At 39.0% G+C, this 12,989-nt stretch overlaps 1 protein-coding gene across 1 annotated transcript; it reads left to right on the top strand.

Annotated features, from left to right (window-relative positions):
• The first annotated feature begins 10,279 nt into the window (after positions 1–10,279).
• On the top strand, positions 10,280–12,016 carry LOC132550447 (uncharacterized). Its single transcript, XM_060214515.1, has one exon. The coding sequence runs from the start codon at positions 10,280–10,282 to the stop codon at positions 12,014–12,016; it is 1,737 nt and encodes a 578-aa protein (XP_060070498.1).
• The last annotated feature ends 973 nt before the right edge of the window (positions 12,017–12,989 follow it).

The raw sequence follows: 12,989 nt of genomic DNA, 5'->3' as shown, positions 1-12,989 counted from the left end.
CAACACACCTTTAATGAACACTGCTAAAGAAACTAGAAGTGATTTTAGCATCTTGTATAACAGGAACGATAATCACACACGAAAACAAGTTCTTTTTCTTGTAGTAAACCCGTTAGAACCTATGATGTACAATGTATAGTGTATAATTTCTTCAACAGAGTTTGAAGAAAAATATACAGATTTTCCTCATTAAATCTGACATGAAACATCCGAAATCTAACACGACCTTATTGGCAGATCCCTAATGGGCAAATCAGCCTTTTATCCTATCATACAGCCTGTTCAAATTGTCCATAACTGAGTCCAATCAATATGTGACGACGCTTTACTCGTATGTAAAGATTTTCTATCCATGTTCATGAATACACGGTAAATCATGGCACAAAGTAAACACTTGTCCACTTAACCGTTTGACACCCGATCCATTCACAAATTCGGACGATGTTTGTTTTTCAAAGATACTGACCACATATATAGATTATGGGTAACGTTTGAAAATTGAGTTTGAATTATGATTGTGTTGATGTGTTAGTATTTTCTCGGTTTTTAAAGTGACAATCATTATTTTGAATTGATAAGCAGTCGTGCGGTAACAGTACAGAGATTTAGACGTATTGGTTATCGATATCTCTTTTTCCATGTAAATACAACGTATCATGTGTCAGGTATCTATCAGTTTCTAAACATGATGTTGTTGCTGTAATTTCCGCAGTTTCATTGACGTTTTGTGTAATTTTTTGTTTGAACTCGATCTCGATAGTGTTTTCCATCGCATAGACGCCATAAAACCTTCCAGAATATCTTATTTCCATTGTCCTTTTACAAGGATGTCGCTTTAAAACTTAATTTTGTTCAAATTTTGCCCTTGGTTTATTGGACTTGATTTTGGATTACGATTCTGTTGATATGTTGGCGTTTTCTTACCATATTCCAGATATATTCCGATGGTTTTAGGAATTATTAAACGTGGAACTATTCATTTGCTCAGAATCATAACTTTTGCCGTAGCAAGGGAGATAACTCTACTTTGTTTAAACTCAATTCAAAATCTCACCTTCAATGACCATCACAGAAATTTAAGTATCAACTTATCAATTAAACAAAATATGATGCAACAGCTGATTGTAGCTGACCTAAGAGTTATCGCTCCGTCAGCTTGCTCTTGTTCTACTTATAACTGTGAAACAACAGCTGATTGTAGCTGACCTAAGAGTTAACGCTCCGTCACCTTGTTCTACATCTACTGATAACTGTGAAACAACAGCTGATTGTAGCTGACCTAAGAGTTAACGCTCCGTCAGCATGTTCTTGTTCTACTTATAACTGTGATACAACAGCTGATTGTAGCTGACCTAAGAGTTACCGCTCCCTCACCTTGTTCTACATCTACTTATAACTGTGATACAACAGCTGATTGTAGCTGACCTAAGAGTTACCGCTCCCTCGGTTTTTTCTGTGATAAAACTGGGACACATAATGAATCGCGAGTTAAATATCGTTCAAAATGTTAAGCTACGAGAGCTTTTCATGAAGGACATTAGATATCGCGAAAACGTCGTCCATTGAAAACTATGCAAGATAATGGGTGAAACAAGAACATGCTGACTGATATCAGGACTCTCGGCCTGATAAGGGGTGTGATATCAAAATGATCACATGATAATCTCTAAACACTGTTAGTGCAGTGATTTAAGTAATGGTTACATCAAGTGATGATGTAACTTTTCCAATGATGAAATAGCTCTCGTAGTTATGACCTCTCTTCCGGGTAGCAACCATAATGGCGTCCAGCAAGTGATCGGATAACAAAAGTATTTATTTCAGTTTTTCAAGGTGACAAATAGGCTTCTGGGTCAGGGTATGTGATATGGGCCCACCGACTCCATCAATCACCACAAGAAACCTCGCCAAAAGCTACAGGCCTATGATGACTGATGAGTAGGGTCATCAAGCCCATAGTCCCCCTCCACTCACAGCCAAATGTTAGAATATGACACCGGACAATGGAGCTACTTAGCAGATCATGTGGCTGGTCATGGCACTACAAAGTCAATGTCACTACATACAGTGCCATTTGCGTCCAGTTACACATGAACTGTACAGAATCATTTAGTGATAAGTATTACAATGATTAATATAATAATAATAATAATAATAATATACAACATTTATATAGCGCACTATCTATTTTGACAAAATACTCTAATGCGCTTCACAATTACATAATAATCTTACTACAAAATTTACAGAACATGTATAACACAGTAATCAACATATGTAACACACACACATACAGCTAGTGAAATCTTTCAGATTGTTCTATTTATTCCAAGACATAGGAGAGAATAAAAACATTAGCATAAGCACTTAAGTCAATGTCACCCTTTTTATTTCAATAGATATAGACTGAAGCAAAATTTGTCTTTCATTGACGTATTTCGGACATGTAAAGAAAACGTGACCTACATCTTCAATATAATCTCCACAAATACAATTTGGATTATCAGTTAGATGATCCAGTAACAAATAATAGTTAAGTTGGCTTGCATTGTTACGTAATTGACATAGTATTATATCATATTTCCTTGAACCACCAAACTTAAAAATGTTGGTACAATCACACGGATTTGAAGAAAGTGTACTTTGTATAGATAATTCATGTTTTAATTGTCTTAATGATGTCATTTGTGGGAAATTACAGTCTGGCTTGTTCCATAAGGTCATCGTACTTCGGAATAAGCTATTCTTATATAGTTTAGTTCTATATAAGGGAGATGCAAACAATCTTTGGTGTCCGAGATGGGCATTAGTATCAGTGTTAAAATATGGTACAATGCATTCATACAGATAATGAGAACAGTCATGCTGCAGTATTTTGAAGAATAATATACACTGATGATCATAACTCCTTTTTTAATGTACCAATTCCAGATTCCTTGTAGATTAAGTTATGACTAGTACCTCTTCTTAGCCCAGTTATAATTCGAAGGCAGTCTAACTGAACTGATTCTAGAAGATCACTTTCACCCTGTGTACAATTATTCCAAACAATATTCCTATATTCAAGTAATGGCCTTATGAATGATTTGTAGATAATTTCAAGTGATTTTCTATCAAGTTTATGTTTCAGTATTCGCATAATTTGTTGTTTAGAGCAACTATTTTCATAAATATAATTAATATGATCTGACCATGAACCATGGCTGTTAAAAAACAAACTAAGATGTTTATGAAAATTGACATTGATAACATTACTGTTAGATAAAATGAGGTCAGGATAAGCTGTCTCAGGGTTAATCTTCTTCGATATCAATAGAGATTCTGTTTTGTTTTGATTAAATTTAACACCCACTTATCTGCCCATTTAGTTATTTTTCTTAAATCTTCATTAAGAATATTAGCAAAGAGTTTGACATGGGAAAGGAGGTCATCTTCAAGGTCATTAATAAATATAAGGAATAAATATGGCCCCAAAACTGAGCCTTGTGGCATTCCTGCCTTTAGCGTTTGTAAGTTTGACTTATAACCATCTAATAACACCCTTTGGTGCCTGTCAATTAGATACTATTTAATCCAGATAAGATTACTGTGTGTTATACCATATTTCTTCAGTGTATGAATTAAACCACCATGTATCATGAATCGTGAATTTACGCTGACGTTAGCTGAATTATTGCTGACCAATACAATCCTTAAATCAATACATACTAACTTTATCTAGGAATAGGTACATAGATAATACGTATATAGAAATAGATACACATACAATTGTATACTGCGTAATTTAATGTGATGGAATCTTCCTGGTCAGTTTGTAAAGTAATCCTACTTCACATACTTATAATGTTTAATGTCTTGCCACATCAGCGTAAATGGTAATAACTAAAGATACACATTAGGTCTGATAATAAATATTAGATCAACGGTACATTTATAACTTTTAATGAAACCAATAATCTATTTTGTTTCTGCTATATTTTTCTATAATTACTCTTTCCTAATCAGCCATCTGGCTGCAATGTTTCCAAAATAGTGTTACCTGACACTATAGCGCTCTGTTGTTTGCTCTTTTTACGATGCTATTTGATGCCTGAACACAGATTAAAGTTTAATGCCGCCCTAAGAAGCTTTTACATTCAATTAAACAACGATAATAGGACGTCATTAGATATTCATCGCCGACTTTGCGGTGGCCTGACACAGTTAAATCTAATTAATTAGCGGCATTATGATAATGAACGGAAAATATTTTCAACTCTAATACTGGAAGCTACCTTCGTTCTGCAGTACGGCTCGTTCAAAGTCAGGCAGAAGTGTACTGCTGGTGGAAACGTATCGTTCAGAGTCAGTCCAACGTGTACTTCAGGTGTAAACGTATCATTAAAAATTAGCCAAAGTGTACTTCAGGTGTAAACGTATCGTGCAAAGATAGTCTGAAGTGTAGTTCTGGTATAAACGTATTGTTCAAGGGCAGTCCGAAGTGTACTTCAGGTGTAAACGTATCGTTCAAATATAGTCTGAAGTGTAGTTTTGGTGTAAACGTAACTACACACTAGCAATTTCCTTGTAATGAATAGAGGTTATAGTTCTGTTTCATAAACAAAAAACGTTTTATGAATGACAAAATGTTTTGTTTTCCATTTATTCAAAAAGTATCTGCTGTATTTATTGGGGTAGAAATATTGTGTCACCAACTATTGTCATGAACACGAAAACGTCGATACAGCCCACCACAAATGATTTGAAGTCCCAATAATTTGAAGACTTTTCACTATTCTCTTGAACATCGAATCACAGAAGTTTGAATCTATGAGCTGCATGTTAAAATAAATAAAAAAAACATGGTTATGCTTTCGTAAATAAATGAAAACAAACTATTTCAAATCGGTACAAATTAAATGTGTTCAGCGACATAACAATGGCCGCGATGGATAATGGGACGAGAAACACTGTTTTTTTTTTTTTTTTTTTTGTACTTTTTCACACGTTTGAGCAACATCAGGAATAAGAAATTCGCATTGCAAAACATTATCAATTGGGCATATGAAAGTATACCTGATACATAACAATATATAAATAATTGAAAGTGTGACACTGATATGGCTATGTTAAAAAGGAGTGGAAGAATCATACAGGTATTCACATATCACAAATACAACACTATTTTGCAATCAGTTATGTTTCCGATTGACAACAAACATTTTTAAAAAAATACATATATTGATTATATCGTTGTTTTTTCATGGTGAGATAAAAACCCTGATTTTTGTAACGGTTGTGATGTTCTGGTTACGGTATTTTGTTGATGGTATCAGCAATAGTTTCATATAATGCAGGGAGATTGTCAGATGAGCTAACGTTTAACATGTAGGTTTGAAGCGGTTCTGACGCCACCTTTTTAACGATTTTAAACCCTTTCTCGTTGCTTTGGATTGCGACTACTATTATACATCTACCGTCTGATTTTATTAAGTCAGAATTCGCCTTTAAATTCTCTTCCCGATTATCATTCGGATTTAGGAAAATCAGAAGTACATTCTTAGCATTCATTCGAGCGCCGGTAGTTTGGTTAAACACTTGATCGTTGACGACCAGTAGAGCCTGTTCAAGATTAGTGCCTATTTTACGGGGATGTACCAGTGAGTTATTAACAGCGTGTAACATATTTGACTTGTTGGTGAATTGATCGAAATACATTTGTATTTGTGTGTTCACATTGAATGTAGCTACAGCCAGTCTCATGTCAAACAATGTGTTGATCAGGTATCTTATACAGTCCAGTACATCATTAAATGAATCCAGCGCAAAAGATTTTGAACCATCAATAATAACAGCGAGGTCGATTGGTCGAGCTGAAACAACAAAACGAAAAAAATGTCATGGCGACAAACATCTCTAGTCGAACTTTAAATGATTGCTAAATATTTTCCACAGATCCTTAAGTTATTATCATTATTATTGGAATGTTAACAGAATCATAATCAAAAGTCACATTCTATAAAAAAAAACAACTTGGGTAATGTAGATGTAGAAAACATAACATTTACACTGAGACTTCTGAAAAAATACAGTGAAGACCAGGTGTTAAGGAAGAGTAAGCATAACTAAAAATAACACCAACAGGTATACTAACGCCCAACTCAATATCGCATAAGGATATTAAATATCTACCGATTGGAATATTACAACGTCAGTAAATCATTCCTATCGTTTTCATCAGCGTGCATCTCTCGAAATCCTGCGATGTGAGTTTGTCAGTTATCGATAACTCTCCAGAATATAGGTAAAAACATAGGTTATCATAGGATCCTGACACAATCCTAACGTAACTAACATGACAGTTATGTTAGTGGCCTGTAGTTTTCCGTTTAAAGAATATTATCGAACTCTCATTAATATTGTAATGTTTTGTGATTTAATGTAACTGTAAAATAACTTATTATCAATTGATATTTTTTAACGTGATTTCGGTATATTATGTAAAGCAAGTGTTCCTTAGTTTGTTACAAGCATTACCTGTATTCGTTAGTTCCTGTTGTATTGTATTATTGTCAAGGGGTATAAGTTCGACTTTCAGTGACCGATCACGTGCACGTGACAGTCCTATAGAAATGTAGTCATTCGTAGCACACCTGTGAAGTTGAACGGGAGTACGACCTTATTAGCTAGGTTATTTATTACGGGTATATAAGGCCGGGTTGTTGGAACATCCTTCTCTCTTCCGCTGGAGTCAAAGCAGGAAGGCCTTGTTGATGGTGAGATATTATTGAATAATTGTAAAGCTCAAAGGGGAAAGCGCACTTCGCCAGACGTCCGGGATTGCCACAGTGAACAGTACAGGGGTTTGGCGCGGACGCCGGGAAGTTATTGGCGTAAGGGGTAACGCGGACGCCGGGAGCTGGGCTGAAGGTTACTAGGGCGCCTAGGAACGTATTGTGGGACGGGCGAGGATGATGGCGAAGTGTGTTCCCCCTTAGTTAAGTTGGCCTTAGTTTTGCCAGGGAACTATTGTTATTATTCGACGGCGTAACGTCAGCGTTACGCCCGTATCTTGCAGTTAGCGCCGGGCGCATTGACGCCCTAGTTCTCCCTTAGCCGTACTCCCGCTAGTAATGTAGTGTGTTTGTAGTTGTGTTTTATGTAATGTCCGACTCGTAGAGAATATTAAATCTTTGTGTGTGTGTATACGATTTTTGTCTTCATTTTGCAAACAAACACGATTACTAAGGACGCCAACTTGGCAGGGAGACGCCTACAGGAGAAATGAACAGAATAATTACCGGAAAGGGGAGATAACCCTTACAATATCCACAGCTAGTATACAGTTAAACAATGATCGCTTTATACTGATGTAATAGTTTGAAATAAAAAACACTGTTTGGGAACAATAATCATATATTTACGATTCAGGACACACGTGGAGTTCCCATTCGACAGCCGGACACATCGTTCATTTAAGGCACACGGACGACTCTTGCAAGGACCAAGGCTTTCCTGGATATAAAACAAAACACAAATGAAGTGTTGGCACAGAGTCCTAGTTTGTATATGAAAGAATTAAGGTTGACCGGAATGCAAATAATTCTCGTCATATATATTTCCTCTACCAGCAATGAAGAATTGTTATTTACTTGTACTAAATATTTGATTTTATGGTAATCATTTAGCACAATTGAAAAGATAAACTTACTGATGTGTTTTATCAGTCAGATATTCCTATAGTTCTTAACAATTAAAAAATAGTGACTAAAATACAAAACCTGCAATGCACAAGTGTTGGCAGAGTGTCCTTGGTGTTCTCCCTTTGTATACATTATCACTGACGGTAATACAGAATAGGTGTTTGTAATCATGTAGTTTTCACCACCATATTTGTCTTATCATGTAAGACTTACTGATTTGGTTCATCAAGTGTTTTGAAATTTTTCAACATTTCAAAGATTCAAAACCTGTTATATATATACGTGCAAGGATAAAAACAGTTCTCAACTAAAACATTTCCTGTGAGAAAACCTTCAATTCTTAAAGTGTATAACTAACAGCTTTGCTGATGTTATCGAATAAGCTATGTGTAGTTTGTTTACAGACGAAACTGAAGGATAGTTGATAAAACATTAAAATGGTTATTGTTCTTCAGGGAACAGTTGAAGAAAAATCAATGTTTGTTTCAACATTTCAACCTTCCTGATCGACCAATATACGTCGATGAGTTCACCAAGCATATCATATCTTTGTTAGCCTGAAGTTCACTTAACCCTCCATTCACTCGTGACGGGATATGGGCTCGTAACCAATGACAGTGACAACACAATATATCTAGTGGATACACTCTCCCAGTTTAAGACATAATACATAATTTACAGAAACCATTGGCTGTGTACCATGCTCGAACTGTGTTGTATTTGCTTCTATTCTCCGTTTTACGAAAATTTCATGTGGATTCAGTTAAAAGTGTTAATGTTTGGAAACATTTTGGAAATTTCATGAAATTGTTGTTATAGCATAGATAAAAATTAATAATGATATGGCGCAAACGAGGATTTTAAAATGCATCCTTCGGATGCAATTCTCCATTATTTTGGTAGTTTATGCAAGCTAAGTTTGCATATAAGAAAGAATTTATTATCAAACATCGGAATTCTGTATGTGCCGTCATACTTTCCGGGTTCTCCGTCGATCCGACTCCCTTTTTAGCATAGCCTGTTTACTTCCGGTCATGAAAACGAAACTACCACACCATGTGTTTTTTCCCTGAATGTGACAGTCTTTATGGATCGCTATAGGGTAACTAATTAATGAAACCCAACACATAATATTGCAAAATGTTCACACTTTAAGATAACTTTGTTTTGTAGCGTGATAACGCGATTCTCAGTTTTGAATACCTTTCAAGTGTTACTGTACCATTACTCGTGACCCTGTGTTAGTGTAGGACTACACGTGTAACCTTTATTTTGTACATTTGTCATTGTAGTTTCCACTCTGACTCAGGGTGAGCCAGTGTCTGCAATAAATTCCTGAAAGTTGTTTGCACAGTGGAAACCTGCGTTCGTCATACGACTACAGAGAGACTGTAGAAATGAACGACCCGGTGGTAAGTTCTAGAATAAGAAGCCTAACCCCAGGAGGCCAGAACCTATATGAACTCTCCGTAGAAAAGCACATGTCTGTCCTGCTGATGTTGCGATGTAACCTAGAAACCCTCCTGGACGACCCCTCATCACCTGTAGACGAGGTAGGTTCTACATTTACGAAATATGAGCAAAGTTCACGAGAGTTTATTGACTTCCTCAAAAGCACCAGAACAGAAGAAAGGATCAGAGAGCTCAGTACACACAGATTCGTATTTAACTCTCTAGAATCAAGGACAAATCTCTTCCTACAATAGAGAACATCGAATAGGGGTCCAAAGGCGTTGTTAAACCCTACGCCACATTATGAGGAACCAAATGATAAGGCTGTTGACTATTCTGTACCCCTGCCACTTGATAGTAGCCTACCTAACAGATCTGGGATAAACCACTCCAATACACCATCACTGAAGTCATCGAAACTCTCACACAGCTCACGCGGCTCAGCAACAAGCTCGGTATACCTGAGAGAGAAGATCAAAGCCGAGGCAGCCAAGGTAAGACTTGCGTTTGCTGAGAAGGAAGCACTTATTGAAATAGAGACGGCGGAAAGGCAAGCTCAACTCAAACTTATCAAGTCTGAGAGAGAATACACTGAGGCACAAGCACGACTCTGTGTTACCGATGAGCCTTTGAACGAGTCCTTCAAATGGCCCAGACCAAATCTTCCTGACGAGCTATCGCCACACAAAAGGTAGAGAACTTTCTTAAAGATCAGGAGGTTTCAAGTTCCCATGGTGATATAACCTTAGCACCACCAAAATCCCATTTGCGGCCCGAAGCATCCGAATTTGTTCCCCGTCTCCCTCCTCCGGAAATGTTTGCCGATCCAGCTCCTGTTACACCTAAACCCTATATGCATGAAGACCATCAAACAGTCCAGCCCGCGCACAATCCCGCGTCAGCTACTTTAAGCCATACTCACAGTCCTGGTATGGTAACAGAACAGAAATCAAAGTACTGGAGGTACTGCGAGCCTAATGTGGACAAATCGATGGAAACCAACGCTTTGTCACATCTAAGCAATTTTCTTATTAAAAAAGAACTCCTGCTCCACCGTCTTTCCAAATTTGACGATAATGCGGAATCTTACCTGTCATGGAAGGCCTCATTTCAAAACATATCTCAGGAACTCAGTCTGAGGGCGCATGAGGAGATTGACCTGCTTGTCAAGTACCTCGGCCCGGCGTCATGCAGAAAGCCTACGCATTGCCAATGCTAACGACCTGACTCGCGCCCGGGATAAAATCTGGAATCGCCTAGAAGAGCGCTACGGTTCACCAGAACTTGTAGAACTATCTCTTAGACAGAAACTCGCCGCTATGTCCAAGATACCGAACAATGACCCCAAGCGGCTCTATGAACTCACGGACCTTTTAGCTGAAATCCAGTCCATCAAGGACCAACACAGGTACAGAAACATTATGGCATACTACGACTCCTCCGCAGGAGTGAACCCAGTGGTCACGAAGCTGCCTAACTATCTACAGAACAAGTGGACTACACACGCAAGTAACTATAAGAAACAATCTGGGGTAATATACCCTCCCTTTAATGTCTTTGTCGACTTTCTGACAGACCAAGCCATAAAAGCTAATGACCCTAGCTTCGATTACTCGGTGAGACCAGAAAACAAGGTGGTAAATGCCCCAGAGAAAAGAAAGAGCTGTATAACAGCGTCATATCACCAGAAACCGGTCATGGTCCATAACACAGAAGTTGACCAGAAAGGAGTTGTACAGGTGCTGTGTCCCCTTCATAATACTTCCCACAGCCTGAACGAATGTAAGGCCTTCCAAAAGAAGCCCATAGAGGAAAGGAGGAAATTCATGAAAGCTAAAGGCGTGTGCTTTCGATGCTGTGCAGTAAACCTTCATATTGCCAAGGACTGCACAGAGTCTTCAATTACCTGTCAAAAATGTCAAAGTACTGCACACTGCACCGCCCTGCACACACCAGGGTCGTATGACGCATCCAACAACACATACAGAACAACTATGAAATCTACTAGTTCTGACAACGAAGTTCGGACTAAGTGTACGACTTTGAACTGCAAAGAATTTTCTGGAAGATCATGCGCGAAGATTGTGCTGATAAAGGTCTACCGTAGTACCTTTCCCCGTAACTTCAAGTACGTTTATGCTCTAATTGATGATCAGAGTAACAAGTCCCTCGCATCATCGGAGTTCTTTGACGGATTTGGGGAGAACGGCCCTGAAGTCGAATACACCCTAACATCCTGCGCAGGAACATTCACTACTTCAGGTAGGAGAGCCGGAGGCTATGTCGCTGAATCTGTCGACGGCAACTCTATCATGGACCTTCCGCCTCTTATTGAGTGCAACGATATACCAAACAACAGAGAAGGAATCCCCCTACCCAATATCGCCAAGCACTACCCCCACTTGACTGACATAGCTACGCTGATTCCGCCTCTGTGCGACGATGCCTCAATCTGCATTCTTATTGGAAGGGACATGGTTGATGCCCATAGGGTGCTGGAACAGCGCTTGGGCCCCAAGAACACGCCCTTTGCACAGAAACTTAGTCTGGGCTGGATACTTATTGGAGAACCATGTGGGAGAGATGCACATTGGTCAGACAGGGTCAACGTCAACAAAACTCAACTGCTTCTCAACGGTCGTACATCCGTTTTTGATCCTTGCAGTAATTACTTCAACACTAAAGAGGTGGCATTGAAAGAGAACTGTCTGTTCGAAAGAACCATCGAGGATGACAATCGAGGACTATCGATTGAAGACCACCAGTTTCTTGACATTATGGACAAGGAGATGATCCGAAACAATAACGGGCACACTGGGAAGCTCCCCTTCCCTTGCGACCCCACCGTCAAGCGCTTCCTAATAACAAGAAGGATGCTATGAAGCGGGCCAAGTCTTTAACTCTTGGCCTTGGGAGAAATGCTAGAAAACGAGAACACTTCGTTCAGTTCATGGCCAAAATCATTGAGAAAGGACATGCCGAACTGGCCCAAGCCATTAACGCTTCAAGTGAGCGATGGTATCTTCCCATCTTCGTTGTATACCATGCCAAAAAACCCAGCTCTCTCCGCGTCGTCTTTGACTCTTCCGCCCGATGTCAAGGAGTCTCCCTTAACGACTCACTTATGAAGGGACCCGATCTCTCCAACAGCCTCCTTGGAATCCTTCTGAGATTTAGGAAGGAACCAGTCGCCTTTATGGCAGATATCCAGCAGATGTTTCATTGCTTTTACGTAAAGGAAGAGGACCGGGATCTCCTCAGATTCCTGTGGCACAAGGATAGTGATATGGAAAAGGAGATTGTCGAGTACCGCATGAAAGTTCACACATTTGGAAATTCACCTTCTCCTGCTATTGCCACGTACGGCCTGAGAAAAGCTGCCGACTCAGTAAAAGAAAACTATGGTGAGGATGTCTCCGACCTTGTCCGAAACAACTTCTATGTAGACGATGGTCTACTCTCTGTATCTGATTGTGGATATGCCATTGATATCCTAAAGAGAACCCAGGAGGCACTATGGAAGGGCGGTCACTTGCGCCTGCACAAAATTTCATCTAACAGTCGAGAGTTGATGGAATCCTTCCCCTCTGATGATCTCACCGAAAGCCTCAAGGACCTCAGCTTTCAGGCAGATAACGTACCGCTTCAGCGTAGCCTGGGCATCTTCTGGAATGTCTCCTCAGACGCCTTTACCTGCAAGGTGTCGGACGAACCAAGGCCATTCACAAAAAGAGGACTTTTGTCATCCATCGGCAGCCTCTACGACCCACTAGGTCTTCTAGCTCCAATCACTATTAAAGGGAAGATGTTCTTCAGACACATCATGAATCTCACCATTGCTTGGGACGATCCACT

This window comes from Ylistrum balloti, unplaced genomic scaffold, assembly GCF_031769215.1.
Source record: "Ylistrum balloti isolate Yb309-2 unplaced genomic scaffold, AGI_CSIRO_Ybal_v1 Utg370124, whole genome shotgun sequence".
NCBI classification, from domain to species: domain Eukaryota; kingdom Metazoa; phylum Mollusca; class Bivalvia; order Pectinida; family Pectinidae; genus Ylistrum; species Ylistrum balloti.
The sequence above is the reverse complement of the archived record's forward strand: the minus strand, read 5'-3'. Positions and strand labels throughout refer to the sequence as shown.